The following is a 24,836-nucleotide window of genomic DNA, read 5'->3' as shown; positions in this document are numbered from 1 at the left end:
CCATAAACCCCAAAATTCAAAAACTCAAAAAAAACAATAAAATTTAGAAATCCAAATTCAAAAATTAATAAAAAGACCAAAAGGGTGTTCGGAATTCGAATTCAAGACTTACCCGACACCTTTTTGTTCTAAGATATTTTGTTCTGGGATTATAGAATAATATTATATTAGAGAATAAATATGGGAATGAAGAATAAATTTTGTCTTTTCAAACTTGGGACTTTAATTTTACATGATGGATTTTGGTGGGTTCATTGCTGGCTTGCAGCTTAGCTATCAACTATGGGTTTCAAAGTTTCTTGATTATCATGACTCATGACTTCATCGTTGCAGTGCAACCATGAAGTTTTTTTTTTTTTTTTTTGGTATAATTAGAAATAATATAAAGGAAAGAAAAGTATATGATGCAATATGAAGTAAAAACACTTTTTTACTTGAGTAATAATATAAAAAGGAAGGTAAAAAGGTAGCTTTAAAAAATAATAGCAAAAATTTAAAAAACAGGCCAAGCTGGGGATTCAACCTGTGACCTTCAGAATACAAAGATAAACTTTGATCAATGTTCCACTCAGCCTATTATGACCATGTGTTCACTTAGTTAATATTAGATATATGTTCAGAATTATACACATAGTATATCGAACTTAGTCAAATGACCATGTGTTCACGTGACCCAAAATTTACACACAAATTTGCCCCTGTCTAAGACATCTATAAAACCAGTGCATGAGGGAAAGTCTCAATGTCTTCGCAACGCATTGCCATGTACGATATAATTTGATTTTACTTCTTTCACTCTCTTTTGTCCATTTCTTTCTTTATTTTTGTTCTCAAAATCCCTTCATCGCTCACTACCACCCTTTGCGACAACCAAAACGGTTGAACAAAATTTATGTTATCTTTATGTGTAAATCAGAAAATAGATGAAACAGAAATTTTGGAGACCGCATTTTTTTTTTGTGTCCTAAATAAATTTAATCCTTTCACAATTGTCAAGGTAACTGGATTAAGGAAATGCTAATTGCAGAACTTCAGCGAACTCAAATAACAGAGTAAATCACACTAGACGTTTGGGTATCAACAGATCATTCGACCTGAGCCGAGCCGAGCGACTCATTATGAGCTAGAAGATGTGTTTCTATATATAAGCACACAAGTCTTTCTTTCCCTTACCAATGAGGGATAAAATTCACTTGTAAAAAGTAACTTTATTCAAATTTCATTTTCCAATTCATACTCTACCTTATCTTTTTAACTCGATCTTTAAACCTAGAATTCTCAAGTGGAAAAAAAACGTAAAATTTATGATAGTATAGTAGCCATATATACACAAAAGTATTTGCAATGCGCTTATTGGAAGCCATGAGAACTCTACGCAGCTGGTGCTGTGGGGAGCGGCAAAGGATGGTAGCGCTCAGAAATTGTCTATAATCTGAGTTTATTCTTTCTGTTGAAATAACAACTTGGAACTGGAAACAAAATGTCTCATTTGGGTAACGAACGATGAAGATTTTGGGAAAATTGCAGAGAAATAAGAAGTGGAAACGTAGAAAGTTGATTACTATATCAGTGTGGTTTCTATTTGTCCTCCAATTCTAGTTATTGGAACTTAAATATCAACATCCTGTGATGCTATATTGCTCGGACTCTCCAAAAATATTGTCGCACCCGTGTCGGGTCCTCTAAAAATACACTAACCTTAGAGAATCTGACACGCACACGTTGACATATTTAAGAGTCTGAGCAACATGGTTGTTATGTATGAGGAAGGGTGTAGCTGAATTAGGAAAGAGGCATCAGATGTGTAGTATAAGGTGTGTAAATATGTCGAATGGGAAAGAGGCATGCTGATAGAATATATGAGTCCACCAAACAGTATAGAGAACCAAATTTTCTATCTGTTCCCTCGAGTAAAACAGAAAGTAAATAACACAAGATATTTACGCGAAAACCTCTTCGCTCAAGGGATAAAAAAATCATGACCTACCAGAGTAGGATTTCCCAAACTTCACTAAAACTGAGCAACTTTCAGATTACAACATATTACAACCTGGCAATTAAACTCTTAGGCCTCATTTGTTTGCACTTAATGGAGGTCTGAATCTGAATGGTTCAGATGTCAGTCTATTAAGTGCATTTGTTTTTATTAAGATCTAGCCACTTAATACATCTTAACAAGTCTGATTCGGTCAGATCCTCAACAGAGCCTGAAAATTGTTCAGACCCTTTGCTTCTTGTATTTTTTTATGGTTAAATTATACGAAGTATTAAACTTTGTCATCTTTTCCAATTTTATGTCCTTGTAGAAACACAAATCTTCCATGGCTAAGGATTCTGAACCTTCCTCTTCATCTCATATCTCATCTGTGTTGCCGGACTAGTGAAAATAATACACAATTCAATCTCTGAAACAAAGAAATCAAGAAACAATCTTCATTATTGACGATGCTTCTTCCCAATCATCACTCCTCCAACCTAAGAAAATACAATTGCAAATCATTGCCAGAAAAATTACATCAATGACATATAACTAAATACAAATACATGGAAAACAACCATGAAAAAGATCTAGAAAACCCACCCACCACCACCTTGAAAGTGGTGATATTTTATTGAGTTATGACGGCAAAAATGGTGGGTCTGTTAATTAGAGTAGGTGGTTGGATGAATTTTGGGAATTGAGAAAACAAAACAAAAGTAAAAATTGTATCAATATCTTCTTTTTCGTCTTTGAAATTTGAGATTAGAGAAGAATTTGCTGGTGGATTACAAGAGGGTTACGGCAGCGGTGAAGTTTTGACATGATGTTGAAAATAGTTCAAAGCTCTTTTTTATTTTGTTTGTTATCCATTTCGTCCCAATTTATGTGTCACCTTTCGCATTTCAAGAGTCAAACAAGTTTTGCTTTCTGCAATGTTTTCACATGTATCTTAAATATTTTGAATTGTTAATTATTGTGACATACAATACTTCTTACGGAGTTTTGAAATATGTAATTTTAAAAACAATTTAGAGATTGTATGTCCGAATTTGATGTTAAAATTAAGAAATTTGACTCTCGAAATTCGATTGTACCACATAAATTGGGACAGAGGGAATAATAATTTGAAAAGAAAATGAAATTATGTTCATTCAGATGTTAAAAGCAAACAGTCTTAATTATGTAATATTCAGATGTAGAGATAACATCTTAATCATTTAGATGTGCATTCAGATTCAGACATTTTAATCTTAATGAAACAAATGCAGCCTTAGTCCCTTCTCCCTTACAACAACTCTATTGTAAGACCTTTACAATAACTCTATTGCAGAGAACACACCTTGACTACCTCTAGCCAAGTAAAACTGAAAAAGTTGACAATCTGTCCTACAATAACTCTTCTTGAAAGTAGCGTAGGAATACAACAAAAGAACAAAATACAAAGACTTATCAAATCTAAGGACTTAAGACATCTTCAGTGTTGGATCAGGTCCTTCTGTTTGTTGAAGCTCCGTTCTTCAAGAGCTAGTAGAGAACAGTTGTGGCTGGCACTTTGGAATTGTTGATTTTCAGATTTGAAAAGTGTTAGGGTTACAGTTGTTTATATAGGGAGCATGCGAGATGATGTGAAAGAGCCATTTCATATAGTTTGACCTCTTGCAAACTGCAGCTATGTTGTTGCGCTGCTGCCAGTCGGTACAGTGCAATAGCTTTACAGCTGTAGAGTTGGCCCTGTCGCTACTAGGGAACCTAATCGTATCTGGTCCCTATCTGGTTCCTTGAATATGTTTGGGAAATCATCAAAACACCAAATTACATAACTTATCAATTTTCCCCTTTTTGATGAACCCATAATTGATGTTCCCCCTGAGAACCAGATTCCAACTTGTTCCCTTGAGAATCAAACCTTTGTTTCACATTCACAAACGACAACATATTAACAGTGACAGCAGCAGCAATAAGTAGCAAAAACTTAACCCCCTGAATAACTTCCCCCTTTTGGCATCATTAAAAATAGTTCAAAATAAGCAAAAATAATTTTAGTAACATTAAATCATGGCCACTGGGGAAACACAACATAGGCAATAATGGAGACAACAAGTTAGAACATTGCAAAACACAGAGAAAATTCCCAACGTTGATCACAACAAAATTAAGTAGTTTAAACAGTACAGAATGTAATAATCAAATTGCTAAAAGTGCCAACGTCATTGGGAAACAAGATTCAAAAGGACTGAGAAGGCTTAAGGAAAAGAGGACTAAGGAGATGAGAGGCTTAATAGGGAGCAGCTTAAGGAGCTTGTCCACTCTGATCCTGGATCAGCTGTTCTTTTAATTCTGTCACCTTCTACTTCAGCTGGTCATTTTCAGCCTGTAGCTGAAAGTTTTATCCTAACTTCTCATCCAAAGGATCACTGTGGACCTAATTTCGTGGCTTTCCCTGTAAGATACTTCCGTTCAGTTTTCTAAATGGTATTTTCAGCCTGCAACCTCTGTATCTCTATAATTGCCTTTTCTTGGGCCTCAATCAAGCTTGAAATTGTGGAATTGATGCCAAATCCCCCTTTCTTTGGCAAACTCTCACAATCCTCCAAAGTACTCAAAGTAAACATTTGTTTTCTTGTCCCCACAGTTGCCTTTCCCACTTGGATATCAAAATATCCATACTTTTGTGAGGAAGAACCCATAGGACAGCCCATGTTGACCATCCTTAATAGCAGCAACCTTCAGGATATACTTTATTATAAGGGCTGGCAGACTGATCGGGTTGAAATTTCCCAAGGCCCCAATAAGAACCGAATTAGGAATGTTTGCACTTACCTTGTTGACCAACTCAAGTAGCAGCTGATGTTCAGGATTTGCGCTTTATTGACCAACTCAAGTAGCAGCTGATGTTCAGGATTAAATTGCTTTTTAAACACCCTTGGCCTGCCTTCTTGCTTTACAATAAGGGTCATGAACACAGGTGAAGCAGCAAGCCTCTTAATTGATTTTAGGCCATCAGATCGAGAATTTTCCCAAGGATCTCCTCATAAAGAGTAAACTCAGTCACATTCACATACAACATTAGAGTATCATCATCATCAACAGTTAGGTTTGTATAGAAATTGGCAACTTTTTCTTCAAAGACACTGGGAATTGGAGGGACAAACAAATGATTCCATTTTTGCAATTCAATTATCTCAAGAAGTTCCTTCATTCCAGGTTTTTCTGCAATATCAGGGTAAACAATTCTGCCCAGCAACACCTTTTGAGACTTCAGAGTTTCCTTCATCTCCCATTCAGTTGGTGATACGCTCAATTTACACCTATTAATGATGTAAAGCGGACATTGTCAAATATAGTAACCCAACAAGGTTGGGGTCGAATCCCACAGGGAATATGGAGAGAAAAGAGTACTGATCATATGCGATACTAGTCTTTAAAGGCTTTAATCCTATTCCTGATAGTTTGAAATAGTTGCTGAATAATGTAATTAAGTATTTTGACTAAAATTGTATTTAATGCGAAATAGAGACTAAGGTTGTGTTCCCCAATTTGATTAGATATTATGCTTCAGGTTTCAATGTGATATACTTCTAATGGTTGTTCTATGAATATGCATTCGGTCTCTTAAGAACTTCTTAATGTTTTCCAACAGTTAAGTCGTATTTCCTCTTTATGATTCTTCCGAATGTAAAGGAGTTGCAATCGAAGAATGACCAAAAATGCCAATTTAGACTTGTTCTCATCCCTAAGTTAGTCTATTAAACGAGGGTTAACGCCTCGAGTCATTGTCATTCAATCTTACCAATACTAACTTTCTTTCCCAAGAAAAGTTAATATAATGGCTTAGGATAATGCTTGCAATCATCACCCAACGCTAAATCACAAAAACTGAACGAATACCAACAACCATTATGCATATATCAATAATAGAAACCCATTCACATAATATCCATCATGGGACTCACAACCTTAGCTTTAAAATTAGCTACTCATAATCTTGACTAACAAAGAAAGCTTAAAAGTTGACATAATGTACTTACAATGCAATTACAATGTGGAATGGAAGTGAAGTAGTTGCCTTAAATGCTCCAACCACTTCTAATATGAAAAACCTAAAATTTATGCTCTCAAAATGAATCTGGCTGCTGAATTAAAACCCTACATTAAGTATTTATAGAGACAAAAATCGCGCCAAGTTTCTGGACAAAAATGCCCTTACGCGGCATCGTTACGGACCGTAACTCAGGTTACAGTCCGTTCTTCATTTCGTCATTTGTCCGCTTGTTTTTACGGCCACCATGCGATGGACCGTAACCTGTGTTACGGTCCGTCCTTCTGAAGCGTAACTTGTGATATTTACTTGGTAACTCTCTGGAATTTTGGCTGATGCTACGGTGAGATGTTACGGACCGTAACATGAGTTACGGACCGTAACACCACATCGTAACACTGATGTTTCCAATGAAAACTTCCTGGAAATTTGACTCCTGTTACGGTTCAATGCTACGGACCGTAACATGAGTTACGGACCGTCACTTAGCTCCAATTTGTCCGGTTTTCAGCATTTCATCTCATTTCCGATTCTTAGTTAACCTACCCTATAAAACACAAAAATAACCTAAGAAACAATGTGAAAACACTTAAAAACAAGCAACACTTCTAGTTACAAAGGCATAAAATGTGCCGAAATTTACGGCACATCAACACCCCCAACTTAAGCTTTTGCTTGTCCTCATGCAACTACCATATGATTCACTACTAACACACGACATCTTAGCAAAATAAGAATGACTACGGTGGTTTTGGCATGTGTTTCTAGCACGGACCCTTCAATTCAAGAAAAATATTAAGGCTCTTATCCATCTCCTATTTGTGACACAAGACGCACATTTCAGCAAAATTTCAATTCACTATGCAACCTCAATTAATGACACAATCATAGTACGGGGGTCTCTATGCACATGAATTTCAACTTCCGGAAAGCCAGTTACTTTGAAACCTACAATCCTTACGCCCTCACATAGAAAAACGAATGTCCCAACACACATTTACAACATAAATGGGACAAAAGACTAAATAGATAGAAGAACACTCACACTTACAAGGAAATTTGCATACCATGCGTGCACATACCATAGGCTTGCCTTTATTTTCCATGCCTTCAACTTTGAACAATTTGATTGTGATCACATTAGGACTTTTTGGGCTTGTAACATTGGCTTAGGGACGGGTAGGATGAATATTTGGATATCGGTGACTCACCCTCCTCGACACTTCTTTTTGACTTCATTCACCATTCTTCCTATCATTTCCGACCCTCCATCTTCAGCGTGGATTTATTTAGAGCTTATATACCTATATATATATATATATATATATATATATATATATATATCCACGCTGAATTATGCCCCTTAATATTTGCGATCACCCCAAACAAGCCTTTTAGCTTCATTTTTTGCATTTTTCACTTGTCACCCCCAACTTAGGCTTTTAGCCTCATTTGCCATTTCTTCAGTGTCAAGGAGGGACTTGGTGCCAAATGGGTTTATTCACAGAAGGGAAAGAGGTTAGTTCACGGTTAATCGAAGAAAAAGTCTATAGGCTCAAAATGGGAGACTAGGGATCATTTTCTGTATGGGCTAGGCTCATTTAAGATAAATAGGCTTTGGGTTTAATACAAAGAAAGCCTAAGATCACTTCACAATCAAACTCTCCTTAGAATTCACGCACGACCAACCAGGAAAGTTCTAGATTACAAGCATCATTTGCAAATAGAAACTAAGAACTCACAACACAATGGCATAAGGATTTTTGAAATACTCTGACTTCATTTCCGTTTGAAGATTTCACATGCTTGAACACCCTTTCTTTGCAATGTCATTAAAAGAACCATACATGTCAATATCAACAATTCATTCTTGATGTACATCACACATTATTTTTCGGAGGGATATCATTGACTGTAAAAACCACTTTTATCTATGCTAGAATCACGGACCACCACCACTTAAGTCATCATTACTTTACTTCTATATTAAACGTCCTAAACATGCCAGGTTCAGCATACACATAGCATTCTTCAGAAATAGAACATATAGCAAAGAATAGCCGAAAAAGGTCCTAACACATACTTAATAATAAAAACATAGCCAAAATTCCAGAGAGTTACCAAGTAAATGTCACAAGTTACGCTTCATAAGGACGGACCGTAACACAGGTTACGGTCCGTCGCATGGTGGCCGTAACAACAAGCGGACAAATGACGAAATGAAGGACGGACCGTAACCTGAGTTACGGTCCGTAACGATGCCGCGTAAGGGCATTTTTGTCCAGAAACTTGGCGCAATTTTTGGCTCTATAAATACTTAATGTATGGTTTTAATTCAGCAGCCAGATTCATTTTGAGAGCATAAATTCTAGGTTTTTCATATTAGAAGTGGTTGAAGCATTTAAGGCAACTACTTCACTTCCATTCCACATTGTAATTGCATTGTAAGTACATTATGTCAACTTTTAAGCTTTCTTTGTTAGTCAAGATTATGAGTAGCTAATTTTAAAGCTAAGGTTGTGAGTCCCATGATGGATATTATGTGAATGGGTTTCTATTATTGATATATGCATAATGGTTGTTGGTATTCATTCTGTTTTTGTGATTTAGCGTTGGGTGATGATTGCAAGCATTATCCTAAGCCATTATATTAACTTTTCTTGGGAAAGAAAGTTAGTATTGGTAAGATTGAATGACAATGACTCGAGGCGTTAACCCTCGTTTAATAGACTAACTTAGGGATGAGAACAAGTCTAAATTGGCATTTTTGGTCATTCTTCGATTGCAACTCTTTTACATTCAGAAGAATCATAAAGAGGAAATACGACTTAACTGTTGGAAAACATTAAGAAGTTCTTAAGAGACCAAGTGCATATTCATAGAACAACCATTAGAAGTATTTCACATTGAAACCTGAAGCATAATATCTAATCAAATTGGGGAACACAACCTTAGTCTCTATTTCGCATTAAATACAATTTCAGTCAAAATACTTAATTACATTATTCAGCAACTATTTCAAACAATCAGGAATAGGATTAAAGCCTTTAAAGACTAGTATCGCATACGATTAGTACTCTTTTCTCTCCATCTTCCCTGTGGGATTCGACCCCAACCTTGTTTGGTTACTATATTTGACAACGTCCGCTTTACATCATTAATAGGTGTAAATTGAGCGTATCAAATTTTCGCGCCGCTGCCGGTGAGATGTTATGGACCGTAACACCACATCGTAACACTGATGTTTCCAATGAAAACTTCCTGGAAATTTGACTCCTATTACGGTTCAATGCTACGGACCGTAACATGAGTTACGGACCGTCACTTAGCTCCAATTTGTCCGTTTTTCAGCATTTCATCTCATTTCCGATTCTTAGTTAACCTACCTTATAAAACACAAAAATAACATAAGAAACAATGTAAAAACACTTTAAAACAAGCAACACTTGTAGTTACAAAGGCATAAAATGTGCTGAAATTTACGGCACATCAGTTGGTCCCTTTTTTGCTTCTTTGACAAGGAACCAAGTTCCTCATCCAGACTTCTCTTCCTTTTTCGGAGTGGGCGAGGCTCACTCTTTTTTTTCTCAGCCTTATCAATCTCATCATCAGCTTCAACACGTATAACAGTTTTTCCTTTCTCCATGTTTCTCTTGGAATTTTTCCTCAGAAGTGAAGACTCCTCCTCTTCATTATGCTCTTCATCATCAACAATCACCACATCAACATGTGACGCTTTCTTCTCATCGATTAACAGATTTTTCACCAACCAGTACTTTTTCTTCAAGGAGGTTTTCTTCTTGTTGGCCTATAGAGTGGAATCCAAAAGGGCTTTACGCTTTTTCCTAGTTCTTGGGCCCTTATGTGCTATATGTTTTCTTGGTCAGTCCTTTGGTGTGAACCGAGGTCTTCTTTGTTGGACAATGTTCAAAGGTACTCCTTCATCATCAACATCATCCTTTGAGGACTGAGGGGACCAGGTTCCTTACCAGCATTAAAATCTTCTAGGGGTAGAGTGATGGTAGACACACTTTGGGAACCAAGTGTTCCATCCTAGATGGGAACAGTCTTAAACGTAGGAGACTCAGGCTCCTCTAGGGTCGAGGGACCAGTTCTCTTGGTAGATTCCACTTTTTCTTTTTTCACTTACCAATCCCCCCTGAGTGAGGGAACTAGTTCCCTCACATGTTTTTTCACTATGTAATCTACCCATCGATTAAAAAAGCCCAGATACTATTTCAGCCACCTCACTTTCCAAACTATTACCTCCTCTCTTTTCTCCTTCACTAAGGCTGCCATCAAATAGATAATTGACAGAGGACTCAGAGTGTCCTTTGTCAGAACCATCAAGAGACTTATCAACAGGAAAAGGATTTTTACTTGGTTCCTCAGTCGATTCAACAAATTTTACTTGATTCTCGTCAGCAATGTCAGAGGAAATTGACTTAACCAACTCGCTATCCATTTACACAGCTTTCTCCCATGTTTCAGCCGGAGGTTCTTGTTAAGGACTACTCCTCAAGGGCGATAGATGGAGTTTCAAGCATAAACTTTTTAGGAGTTTGATTTTTATGATTACGCGGAGGAACTGATGAAGAAGGAGAGGGTATGGATGAGACTGGAGTAGTTATTGGAGATTTGGGATGACGTTAAGTGTTTTGCTCAGATTGGTTTGGGGATTTTAAAGAAGACACAGTTGTGTTGTGATTTGGGTGAGTTGCGGGGAGATGATTGAGACATCTTTCGACATTGAATTAGAGATGTAAGAAATGTTAGAAGATTGGTTTGAGAGAGAGAGAGAGAGAGAGAGAGAGTGAATGAAAGGATTTTGCTTTGGGGAGTTTAAGTGGAGTAAAAATTGAAAATAGGGTGTAATAAGGTGGATAAAGGAACCAGTTACGATTGGGTGTAAAATGAAAAACCTTTTCATTTCACGGACCATTTCAAAATGGACAAGACGAATAATGAAAAACACGTTGACATTGGAGGCGGGAAGAAAATTAATGATGTGGCACTTTAGGCAGTTTAAAAACACATAAGTACTAAAAAATAACTACTAACCTGAGTCACAGGAACCAGGTTCCTTGACAATTTTTTTGAAAATATATAAAGGCAAAATCTCTAAGAAGTGCGATGTCACATGTACTTTTGTAATCCAGAAATTGCTATGTGTGTATACCTGCAACAGTATAGAACTGAGTTAGATGCCACCAAAAAATGCTTTTTAATATTGTACCTATCCTCTTAACATAGGCAATCAAGGAGGCAACTAGTTAAGCTTGATTAACCCTAACTCCAAGCGATTTCTTTCAAAATGCTCCCTGCTCAGTGCCTTGGTGAAGATATCTGCTACCTTGGTCCTCTATTTTGCAAAACTTCCTACAAATCAAATCCTTTTCAACATTATCCCGTAGAAAATGGTGTCTAACATCAATGTGCTTGGTTTTCTTATGTTGCACCAATTTGTTTTTCATATTGAGTGCACTTGTATTATCACACAACAAGGGTACACAAATCAGTAAACACACCAAAATCCTCAAGTTGTTGTTTGATCCAGAGCAATTAAGCACAATAAGAAGCAACAACTACATACTCAACCTCTGCAGTAGAAAGAGGCATATAATTTTGTTTCTTAGTACTCCATGAGATCAAGCATGACCCAAAAAAATGTGCCATTCCAGACGTGCTCTTTCTATCCACCAAATATCTTAGCATAATCAGCGTCAGCTTATCTTACCAAGTCAAAATTATCTCCTGACGGATAGAAGTGGTCCAGGTCCAGTGTCCCTTTAAGATACCTTAGAATTCTTTTTGCATCCTTCAAATGAGATTCTCTTGGACTTGATTGAAACCTTGCACACAAACTGACACTGAACACATTGTCAGGTCTGCCAGCAGTCAAATATAGTAGAGATCCAATGATACCCTTGTACATGGTTTCTTTTACAGGAGAACCAAGTTTATCCCTGTCCAGCTTGGTAGCAGTGGCTATAGACGTATCAATGGTCTTAGCATTCTCCATTTCATACCTTTTCAACAGCTCCTTGATGTACTTTTGTTGACTAATCATGGTGTCTTTTGGAGTTTGCGTGATTTGCAGCTCTAGAAAGAAGTTTAATTCACCTATCATGCTCATTTCAAACTCACTTCCTGTAAGCTTTGCAAACTCTTCACATAAAGAATCATTTGTGGCACCAAAAATGATATCATCAATGTACACTTAAACAATCAACAAGTTCCCACCTCTTTTCTTGGTGTTGTCAATTTTCCCCTTTGTGAAACCATTTTCAAAAAGGAATTTTAACATCCTCTCATACCAGGCCCGAGGGGCTTGCTTCAACCCGTACAATTCTTTGTCAAGCTTGTAGACATAGAACCCGTTTGGATGGGCTATGGATTTTGACTTATAAACCAAAAGTCATAAGTTAGGAATTCTAGCTTATGACTTTTGGCTTATTTTTATTATTTTGGCTTAAAAACAAGTGCTTAAAAGCAATTTTTTAATTTTTTTCCAAACACTATAAAAGTGCTTAAAAGTTATTTTGGATTAAAAGCACCAAAAATAAGCCAATCCAAACAGGCTCATACTCAGGGTGCTTATGACTTTCAAAACTAGGAGATTGCTTGACAAAGAATTCCTCTTTTAGATAGCCATTCACAAAGGCATTCTTCACATCCATTTGGAACAATTTGAACTCCATATAGGATGCAAAAGAAATAAGAATCCTAATCGCTTCCATTCTTGCAACAGGAGCAAATGTCTCATCGTAGTATATCTCTTCTTCTTGATTGTAACCTTGAACCACTAGCCTTGCCTTGTTTCTTGTTGTGTTTCCAAATTCATCAAGTTTGTTGCGAAACACCCACCTGGTTCCAATCATTATTCTGCCTGAAGGCCTAAGGATTCGATGTCATACTTTATTTCTCTCAAATTGATGGAGCTCTGTAGTTATCTAGTTGGTATCTTTCAATTCTTCCTTGATGTTATTTGGTTCAATTTGAGACAAGAAAGTTGAAAAGGCAAACATGTTTCTTACCATATATCTAGTTTGAATACAAGAATCTAAGGGAGTAATTATATTTTGCATTGGATGAGATCCCTTATTCTTCCAGTTTGATACTTGTACTTCAGGATTCAAAGGACCACGTTCCTCTGTGTTGGATCCGTTACCAACTTCACCAGATGCTTGACTTTCATGATTGATCTGTCAAGCCTCAGGGGTGCCTGGTATTGCATCAACTACTTGATCCTTAGCTTTGAGTGAAGTGATGGAGTTACCAGGTTCTTGTGTGCCTTTTGGTGATTCTGCTAAATCTTCCTCTTGATTGTTCTGCTAGACTTAGCTCATCAGTTCAGTCTTCCCATTTGAGATTTCTATGGCTTTATCAGCAATTTTAGAGAACTCCCTATCATCAACTTCATCAGCAAGTGTTCCTTTATCACCTAATTCATTTGATTCTTCGAAGATCACATACATGCTTTCTTCTACACATTGAGTTCTCTTGTTGTAGACTTTGTAATCCTTGTTATGAGAAGAATAACGAAGGAAGATTCCTTCATCACTTTTAGCATCAAACTTCCCCAAGGGCTCCTTACCATTGTTGAGAACAAAGCATTTGCAACCAAAGGATCTTAGGTAAGTGAGCTTGGTTTTCTCCCATTGAGTAGTTCATAAAGAGTATTCTCAAGCAGAGACCTGATCATGCACCCGTTAATCAAGTGACAGGCAGTATTGAAAACTTCAGCCCAAAAACTCTTTGATATATGACTAGCTATCAACATTGTTTTGGCCATATCTTCAAGTGTTCTATTTTTCCTTTACACAACACCATTTTGTTGAGGTGTTCTTGGTGTGGAAAAGTTGTGACTTATATCATTTTCAGCATAGCATTTATTAAATTTTGCATTGTTAAATTCAGTGCCATGATCTTCTGATACTCACAACATGATTGCCTAGTTTCACTTGAATTTGTTTTACAAAGGCAACAAACACAGAGAATGTTTCATCCTTGATTCTGAGAAACAGGGTCCAAATGAATATGGAGTAATCATCAACAATCACAAACATATAGTTTTTTTCTTCCTCTGCTTGGAATTCTCATAGGCCCACAACCATCCATATGAAGAAGATCAAGTGGACTTGAGGTACTCACTTCTGTTTTTGGTTTGAAGGAGGATCTGACCTGCTTTCCTCTTATGCATGCATCACACGTCTTGCGGTCTTTGAACTTGGTCTTTGGCAACCCACGAATATATCCTTTCTTTCCATTTACAACGGACACACTTCCTCCTTGGAAGGCCTTGAGTAAGAGGAAATCGTCCATTCTTCTAGTCATATGCTTCGAGCAGCCACTATCCATGTATCATTTTTGACGCCTCCTCTCACTCCAGCCTGTAAACAGAGTCATTGATTATATTTAGGAACTCAAATGAGCTTAGGTCCCTTATAGTAATAGAATGGGTGAATTAAGCTTCTTTTAGTCCATGCAGGTAAAATAGTTTTCCTTTTCTGGGGACCAGGTCCCTCACCTCTGGATTTCTTTTCAATGAAATTCTTATTCTTCTGCAAAGATTGAAACTTAGCTTTGCATGTTTCTTTATAATGGCCAGTCTGACCACAATGAATACATAACCAATTTTCAGTCGTAGTGACGTATTTGCTGTGTGGATTATAGGGAATTTTCCTTTTGAAACCCAATGCCTTGTCTATCTCCTTCATTACTTTTGTACATAGAAGCAATTACATCAAAGGACCAGGTCCACTGAACTGACTTATCAAGCTTAATTTTTACCATTTTCAAATCTTCTTGAAGCTGCTTATGCTTTTCTAACTTAGTGATAAAACTCATTTTGGCTCTCTCAAGCTCGTTTTCAAGCTCAAGCTAAATCTTACGAGCCTGTTCTTTTCCTTTAGAAGCAGTATCCATCCAATTTTCTTATTTGATTTTTCGCAAAGAATTTTCTCTAGTTACTTCTTCAACCTGTTCCTTCAAATCTACAATGGACACTACCATGTCACCCCTCTCTTGTTCTAATTCACATATTTCTTCAGCTAGAGCACTTTTTTCATCAAAGAGACTATGATATGCATCAATTAATACACTTGCTAATGACATCAATTTTTTTAAGAGCAATTTTTCAAGTTCTTCTGGACATCTAGAAAGTTTACCTCATCCTCTTCATTATCATCATCAGCATCAGATTTTGCCATGACCGCAAAGATTGATTCATATCTTAAAGGTCCATCATCAATAGCCATCAAGGAGGCATCCCCTTGATCATCTTCAGATTCACTTGAGGAATCTCCCCAGGCCACAAGAGCCTGTTTCATCAAGTTGTCAGGATCTTCTCTTCTTTTGAACTTCATGTCAGAGACTTGGTTCCTCTTTGTTGTCTTTTCAGTGTTGTTTTTGCTAGTAGTCCTGCTTGTGAAGAGGGCATTCTCTGATGAAATGTACAGGTTTTCCACACTAGTGACAACAGTCATTTCCTCTAGGATTTTTGCTTGTGTTTCCCTTTCTTTAAAAACCATCATTTTTTTAAATCATCTTTTGAAACCTTCGAGTGAGATAAGCCATGTTTGACTTATTATCACTAGAGTCACTTTTAACAACAACTTTGAGAACCAGGTTTCTCTCTTTCTTTAACTCCCTTCTTTCCTGATCTTGTTTTCTTTTCAGCTCATAAGTTTTGAGATTTCCAATGAGCTCATCAATGGTCAGTGTTTGTAAGTCCTTGACTTCAATAATAGCATTGACTTTGCTTTCCTATGAACTAGGCAAAACACTAAGTATCTTACAAAGCATTTTGTTGGTAGGAATGATTTCACCAAGAGAACGGAGTTCATTAATTATAGAAGTGAATCTAGTAGGCATCTCATGAATGAATTCACCATCTTTCATCTTAAAGAGTTCATACTCTGTAGTAAGCATGTCTATTTTGGACTGCTTTACTTGACTTGTTCCCTCATGAGTAGTTTGAGAGCATCCCAAAGCTCTTTCGCTGAGTGATATGGCGAGATACAATTTCACTCATCAGCTCCAATACCGCAAACAAGAATGTTCTTAGCTCTGTAATTCTTTTCAACAGCTTTCCGATCAGTCTCATTATACTCCTTCCTCGTTTTTGGAATTGTTGTAATGCCAGCCTCTTCTCTCTTCATAGGAACAAAAGGACCATCACAAATAATATCTCACAACTGAGAATCTTCAACCATGAGGTAGTCATGGATCCTTGTCTTCCACCACCCATAATATTTTCCATTGAATTTTGGTGGTCTTGTACTAGATTGTCCTTTTTCTAGGTTTGGTGGAGCGGACATTAGAACGATCCTTTATAGGTGATAACCTTTTAGAAAGAACCTGCTCTGATACCAATTGATAGAATATACTAGTCCACCAAACAGTATAGAGAACCTGTATCTGTTCCCTCGAGTAAAACAGAAAGTAAATAACACAAGATATTTACGTGGAAAACTATTTGCTCAAGTGATAAAAAAACGACGACCTATCGGAGTAGGATTTCCCAAACTTCACTAAAACTGAGCAACTTTTAGATTACAACCTAGGAATTAAACTCTTAGTCCCTTCTCCCTTACAACAACTCTATTGTACAACCTTTACAACAACGCCATTGCAAAGAACACACCTTGACTACCTCTAGCCAAGTAAAATTGAAAAAGTTGACAATCTGTCCTACAATAACACTTCTTGAAAGTAGTGTAGGAATACGACTAAAGAACGAAATACAAAGACTTAACAAACCTAAGGTCTTAAGACATCTTCAGTGTTGGATCAGGTCCTTCTGTTTATTGAAGCTCTGTTCTTCAAGAGCTCGTAGAGAACAGTGGCGGCTGGCACTTTGGAATTGTTGATTTTCAGATTTACAAAGTGTTAGTGTTACAGTTGTAACATGTTGTTTATATAGGGGAGCATGCGAGATGATGTGAAAGAGCCATTTCATATAGTTTGGCCTCTTGCAAACTGCAGTTGTGCTGCTACCAGTCGGTATAGTGCAGCAGCTTTACAGCTGTAGAGTTGACCCTGTCGCGACTAAGGAACCTGATCGTATCTGGTCCCTATCTAATTCTTTGAATATGTTTGGGAAATCATCAAAACACGAAATAGCATAACTTATCATGTGCTATTTCCCTTCTTTCAAGAATCCTCCACTGTTTAGCTAAGGAATTTATTCTAATTCTTGTTTGAGCCCTATTATGTCGCATAAATACGTGATTGACTTATTCTAATTTTGAATTTGTCTCAATTGTCTGTTTTCACTTTCAGTTTCATTCACAAATTCTAAAATCCATTACAAATTGGTATCAAAGCTAGACATACTGATGGAGAAGCTTATTCCTAATCATGATGGATTGCAGATTACTGGTAATACTTGTAATTGCATTTGCAGTTTTCCAAATCTTCTCTGCAGTAGGAATTACAAGTTTGACTTAAATTACAAAAAAAAAAAAAAAAAAAAAAGTAAAGAGATCAAGTGAAAATAGATTTCCTATTATTTTCAAGAATTTTATTAGTAGTAGACTCTCTTCCTTCTTTTAGTGGACAAACAGAAAAAAGATCAACAACTAAATAAAAAACAAGGTGTTTATTAGATTTCTCTTCCTTGCAGTTGTATTTTGTTTTGTTACATTAATTAAGATAAGATTCTTACTGGCATTCTGTTTTTTTCTTCAATTGCCATTATGGGCACTCTGAAATGTATATGTATTATTGACTGTAAAGAAGGCAAAGAAGACTTGGAATACAAAAATAATAATATAGCATTATTTGTTACTTATTTTTATTCCACTTGACTATAGCTTGTCCTCAAGTCTTGAATACATTATTGAACATTGCTTAATAAATACATTTCACAATGATGGGCAGACTTTGACTTGGTTTCAAAATGTATATATATGAATTAGTGAACACTCCTTTTTCCTCATATTCAAGTCCTCATTTGCTTCTTGCATATGCTCTTTCACAAAAAAGAAAAAAAAATGGACACCAAATCAATTCATTTGTGTTACATCCCGTACCTCGGAGAAGCACTGGTTAAATTTGAATGTAAGTATGTCGAGCTATGGCTAGGTAAAACAACTTTGGAGTGTAAGGAACGAAGCATTATTAAGTATATTGTTTAAGTAAATGATGAATTATGATCTTGTAAGTCGTAACCGGGAAGGAAAACCTTGGAACCAAAGGACATGACCATTATCAAGTATGATTAGTGATAAATATCATGTATGGAGAGTTTCGGAAGATTTCGGGATCAAGCAAATCGAAGAAAATAAGTTTGACAAAAATTTGAAAAAAGTTGGCAGGATTTTGGGCAGATTTTTAGTCAATGTTGGAGGGGTATATCTCCTAGTATATTAGGAGTTTTTAGCTGTTTCGAAAGCCTAATATGAAGTTCGTCGAGTCTAGTTTCTAATGCAACAAACCGCTCGTCTATACGACGTCGGAGTAGAGAATTATGGACGTTACAAGTTAGGCAGACAGAGTAGGTCGCGCTGCTACAGTGCTGCTACAGTGATGCCGACATTGGCACACTATATAAGGGGCAAAACCCCATTTTTTCTTCACAAAAAATTTCCCAAATGCTCTAGAGAGTTCATAAAATATATGAGAGCCTATATATCATATAAAAGTGAGAATTTTGAGTAATTTCAAGTTACGGAGTATTAATCGAGGTCCGGACAACGTATAGTCGCGCTTATAGTATCGTTTTGCGGTGGATTTTGGCTTGGATTCAAGATGGATATTGGAGATATTATTGTTCTAACAAGGAAAAGGTACGAATCTCTCCTTATTGGTATTAATTTCGGCTTCTTTATGAAAATAAAGTTATTAAATAGTCGTATCACAAGTTGGTTAGTTGGGAAATTTAGAAAACATCGTGTGGGATGTTTTAGGAAATATATTGGTATGGATAATGGTGTTGATGATGTTGGTATTGTTGTTGTTGATTGGTTGTTGATATTATGATTTCGGGCTACGCATATAAACAGGGGAGATGCTGCCCGAATTTCGACAGAATCTAAAAGGATTTTAATTAAAGGTTTGAGACAAGTGCATGATGACGAGCATAACAATAGTATGAATGGTTTTATATGTAGATTGCGAGTCAGGAAGTAAGTTGGAAGTCGAGAAATTATCTTCTAGGTATGTTAAGGCTAGTCCCTTTCTGCTAAAGGCATGATTCCTTTCTTATGAATCCAATAGGTGTTTTCCAAATGTCCCATGGTCCCTCTATGTGAATCCATAAATGTTTTCCAAGAATATTCTTATTCTCAAAAGCTAGAGATTCATGATTCATGGAGTTCTTATGATGCTAAAGATAAATGTGTTTTGTGATGACGATGATCCTATTTCTAGAAACTCCTATGTTATAATTCCTTACATATGTTTCATAACCTCCTTACTTCCAAAAGTTAAAGTTCATGATTCAAAGCATGACTTTTTTCTTGATAATCCATAAATGTTTTCCAAAATGTCCCTATTTTCCGAGTCAAAGAATTATGATTCTATAAGCTTTTATGACAACAACAACGGACATGTTTTTACAATGTTAATGACGATGCTAAAGATGAGAATGTTTCTATGATGGTTACGACGATGATGATGATTTCATGTTTAAAAGTCCCAAGCTTATGATTTCAATGTGATTATGAGAATGTTGAGTTATTTTCGTGATTTTCTTGATTTTTATTCATTGTTGTTGATCTCGTCTTATAATAATAGTTCCTTCAAGGTGAGATATAGCAATGATGATTGCTCCATAACATAAATTGGAGGTTACCGACCTTACGTCATTCCGATAGAGTCGTAGCTTTTATTTGGCTCTCATGCATGCTTTATATATATGTATGTATTTTCTCACACCGCACCGCGCGATAGTCGGCCGGGCATGGCATGTAGATGTGCACACCACTGCAGTGGGCATGTTATGATATTGCCCCTGACGCAGGAGGCCCGGACGCGGGCTAATGATGATAACACCGAGCCTCAATGGCCGGGCATGATACTATATATATGACACCGAGCCTTAATGGCCGGGCATGATACTATATATATGACACCGAGCCTTAATCGCTGGGCATGGTACTATGTATATGTATAAAATGTTTTTTTTAAGGCTAAGCATGCATGACATCCGCCTTATGAGGCATCCAGATGTACAGGTTATCTCTCATATTCCATGTTACCTTTAATATCTATATTATGTTGTCATTCATGCCTTACATACTCAGTACATTATTCGTACTGATGTCCTTTCTTGTAGACGCTGCGTTCATGCCCGCAGGTAGGCAGGGAGACGGATCAGACCCGTAGGTCTTCTATCAGCAGATTCTCAGGAGCACTCCACTTTCTTCGGAGCTGCAGTCTATTTGGTATTGTCCTTATGATCATTTGTATTCCATGTAGAGGCTCGTAGACGTGTGTGTACAGTTAGATGTTTTGTAGCTCCACCGGTTCATATTATGGTATAATATATTGGTGGCCTTGTCGGCCTTATTTTGAGCTCTTGATACTTTACTGTTAGCCTTGCCGGCTTTATGATATACGCTGTGTTGTGGCGATCTTGTCGGTCCGCATATGTACATATGTGTTGAATGATCGGATATTCCAATGTTGGGCCTTTTCTGCGTGCAGGTGTTCTTTGAGTTATGGTTTATAATGTTCAAAGTAACGGATAAGTCAGGTGGTTCCCGGCCTACGGGTCGGAGCCCGTCATACTCCTGGTAGGGGTGTGACAATTTGCTTCTGATTTGTCTATCAATGCTGATCATGCATCAAAGCTTAGCTTTTGGATCAATGTCAATAGGGGATCATGTAAAAGTTTTGTGCATAACGAAGGAGAGGGAAGCTCTTCTCGAGCTTAAACAAGGTCTCATAGACGAATATAAGATGCTTTCTTCATGGAAAAATGAGGAATGTTGCTCTTGGAGGGGTGTGAAGTGCAGTAACACAACTGGCCATATACTCGCCCTTAATCTTCGTGGGGGCACTGATAATGGTAGTAACATTGTCACGTTGACAGGTAATATTAGTTCATCATTGGTTAAGTTGCAGTATTTGAAGGGCTTGGACCTTAGTTTCAATAATTTTGGTGGCCAAATACCAAAATTTATCGGTTACCTCAAACACTAGAGTACCTAAATCTCTCTCGTTCATATTTTACTGGTCCAATTCCTCCTCAGCTTCAGAATCTTACCAATTTAAGGTCTCTTGATCTTAGTAGCAATTCTTTAACATTCAAGAGTCTTGATTGGCTTTCTCATCTAGTGTATTTGGAGTACTTAGATCTAAGTGTATCCATTGTGCAAGAGAAAAACTGGTTGCAAGAGATAATCAAGCTTTCCAATCTGAGGGAATTGCATTTATCTTCCTGTCAACTCCCTATAATCGACCCTTCATCTCTTGTATCTGCCAATATTTCCTCCTCTCGTCTTTCCATCCTTGACATCTCCTATAATCAATATTCGTCTCCTGCAATAGATAGTTGGTTATTTAACTTCACTAGTCTTACTAGCCTAGCTCTTTCAGGCAGCAATTTAGGTCAAATTTCTACTAGCTTTGGGTGCTTGAAATCTTTGGACCATCTTAATCTATATGGAAGTGGTATTCAAGGCAGGATACCAAGGTATTTTGGGAATTTAAGTCGTTTACGCTCTTTTGATGCAAGTTCCAATAATTTAAATCAACCATTTTCTGAGTTGCTTGGTATCTTATCGGAGAGTAATATATCGCTTGAATTTTTGTCCTTTGAGGGAAATGCACTCACTGGTTCATTGAATAATCTTACTAGATTTTCAACCTTGAGAGAGTTGAGGCTACACGGCAATTTGTTGAATGGCATTTTCCATGAAAGCTTTAGACAAATCTCCAGTCTTGAATATCTTGATTTGTCTAATAACCAAATGACAGGGCCATTACTAGACTTGGCATTAATTCCATCATTGAGAGAGTTGCATCTAAGGTCTAATCACTTCAATGGAATGATACCACAAGGTTTAGGGTAACTTTCCAAGCTGAAAATCTTGGATGTCTCTTTTAATAGACTGCAAGGCTTACCCGAAAGTTTGGGGCAACTTTTCGACCTTGAAAGTTTCGATGCTCCTTATAATTTGTTACAAGGTACAATCTCTGAATCCCATCTTTCCAAACTTTGCTACTTGAAAAGTTTAGACTTGTCTTCCAACCCCTTGACTTGGAATGTTAGCCTTGATTGGGTTCCATGTTTTCAACTACAGGTTATTAGACTTTCATCTAGCAATCTTGGGCCTCTTTTTCCAAAGTGGCTTCAAACTCAGAATAGCTACTCATTTCTGGATCTCTCTCTTAATAGTATCTCGGACACAATGCCTAGTTGGTTTCCAAAGTCGCCTTCCACGTTATATTCTTTGAATCTCTCTTACAACCAAATCAGTGGAAAGATACGTGATTTATCAGCTAATAATGCTCTTATGGTCATAGATTTCAGTTATAACAATTTTTCAGGGCCCTTACCAAAAATTCCTAAAGTGGTTAGTCAATTGCGTGTTGACAACAATCAATTTTCTGGATCACTTAACTCCATATGTACACTTCGTTCACCCACAACCCTTGACTTGTCCGCAAATCTCTTGTCCGGAGAGATTCCTGATTGTTGGACCCCCATGTCTGTTCCAATGGTCCTTAATGTAGCCAATAACAATATATCTGGAAGCATTCCGTACTCTCGGTGTTCTTCAACATCATCATTAAGCGCTCTATATGTGCGTAACAACAATTTAAGTGGACAGTTTCCTGCCTCTTTGAAGAATTGTCAAGGTTTGAAAGTCTTGGATTTGGGAAGAAATACATTGAGTGGGAAAATCCCGAAATGGATAGCGACTAAGTTAGCTTATTTGGGCATTCTGAGCCTTCGATTCAACAAATTCTCTGGGAGCATTCCTCCAAGTATATGTCAGCTTCAATCTATTCAAATACTGGACCTTTCTGGCAACTATTTATCAGGAAGGATTCCTAAATGCTTCAGCAATTTCACCACACTGCAACTTTTGCATGATGGTTCAAATGTGAGCTATAACTTTGATCCTTATGTCACTCGAGTAGGTATGTTGTACCATGGCAATGCATTAGTCCAATGGAAAAACAAAGAGTCAGAGTACCGTAATACTTTGTGTCTTCTAAAAACAATCGATCTTTCTAGCAAAGAACTAGTTGGTGACATCCCTAAAGATTTTAGCAGAATGAATGCACTGCTATCATTGAACCTATCAAGGAACAATTTGACAGGCACTATCATCGAAGGAATTGGTTTAATGAAGATGTTGGAGAGTCTCGACTTGTCAAGGAATCAGCTCTCAGGGAAAATCCCAATAGGCCTTGCTAATTTGACATTTCTTAGCGTGTTGGATTTGTCAAACAACAACTTCTCTGGGAGAATACCGTCGAGCACTCAATTGCAAGGCTTTGATTCCTCAAGCTATGGTGGGAATATTCAGCTATGTGGCCCTCCTCTTCCAGAGTGTCTAACCTTTGCTCCTCCTGAATCCTCATGTTGGTTATGACAGCAATGCTAGTAGTACTTATCAAGAAAATGATGATGAGTTTCCATCTAAAGAGTTCTACATATCGATGGCGTTGAGTTTCATTGTTGCATTTTGTGGAATTTGGGGCTCTTTGATGTTCAACAATTCGTGGTCGAATGCCTACTTCAAGTGGTTACATGGACATAATTAAGCACACTGCTTTGCAAGGTGGTTACATGGACATTATGTACGGTTGCTTTGCTTTTAACGTTATTGCTATATGTAGATATTACATGGAGCACCAAATTGTAGAATCTTGAAAGCGTATGGCATTTTATTCAGACCAGCTCTTTTTCTATGATAGTCTCAGAGGCATTGTTTTTGTTTTTCTAGTTACTGAACCCAAATTATAATATAGTTTAGCAAAAAAGGAAATACATTCAATACCAACTAGTTAAGTACACCATCTGAGTAAAAAATAACCTTGATATATACATGAACACCCTTGTTGCCTCTCACTTACAACTTCCATCAAGCAGTAATTGAGTACTTTCAATGAAGGAACCTTAGTTTAACTCTTGAAACTAAATTCTCTGTATTTCTGGAATTTTTAGCCGATTCAACTAAAATTGATGGTTCTTGCATACATCTATTTTCCTAGACAACTTTCAAAGTCATTTGTCTGTACTTGTATTATCCAATTAGGAAACACAAATATTGACTATCCATGATTTTAAGTTCTTTTCAAACCCAACAAAATATTAGACAAAGACTTGTTAAGAATAAATTAAACAAATTTTATTAAACCTTTTCTAATTATACAACCAATTTATGTTTGACATCAAAGCCAAGTGACTCCACATTGAGAAGAAAACAGGATCAATTACTTTGTACTTCTGTTAGTAATAAAGTGCAGAAAATATTAGAAACCAACGAATCAAAAAGGGAAAATACATAAGTTAGCCACCTAAACTTGTTTGGAAAAGCCGATTACAGAGCATTAACTTTCCGGGATGTTAATGCCGGGAGAAATGGTTTTTCGGTCCATTACAAACTTTTTTCAGTTTTATGACTCTAATACCAGAGATCTTTATTTTTTACACATAAGGAATCTGAAAAAAAAAATACATAAAAGATTTGAAAAAGCAGTTTTCTTCTATAAATTGTAATAGAGCAAGAGATTTTATTTCCTTGTTAATGCCCCCCTCAAAGACATATATAAAACCAAGAGAAAATTAGTTAGTAGAGACTTCTACAAATTGAATAGAAGTGCATGACCCTCTAATTTTTTATCTGG

At 36.9% G+C, this 24,836-nt stretch overlaps 1 protein-coding gene across 1 annotated transcript; it reads left to right on the top strand.

The window, feature by feature from the left end:
• Positions 1 to 16,953: 16,953 nt before the first annotated feature.
• Positions 16,954 to 23,578, top strand: LOC132601331 (receptor-like protein EIX2). The gene is made up of 6 exons (XM_060314430.1): positions 16,954 to 17,023; positions 17,307 to 17,405; positions 20,827 to 21,063; positions 21,174 to 22,034; positions 22,084 to 22,160; positions 22,277 to 23,578. Exons 1-6 carry the CDS (start codon positions 16,954 to 16,956, stop codon positions 23,576 to 23,578), a joined length of 2,646 nt encoding a protein of 881 aa, XP_060170413.1.
• Positions 23,579 to 24,836: the final 1,258 nt, after the last annotated feature.

The sequence above is a fragment of the Lycium barbarum genome, chromosome 7, assembly GCF_019175385.1.
Source record: "Lycium barbarum isolate Lr01 chromosome 7, ASM1917538v2, whole genome shotgun sequence".
NCBI lineage: Eukaryota > Viridiplantae > Streptophyta > Magnoliopsida > Solanales > Solanaceae > Lycium > Lycium barbarum.
The sequence above is the reverse complement of the archived record's forward strand: the minus strand, read 5'-3'. Positions and strand labels throughout refer to the sequence as shown.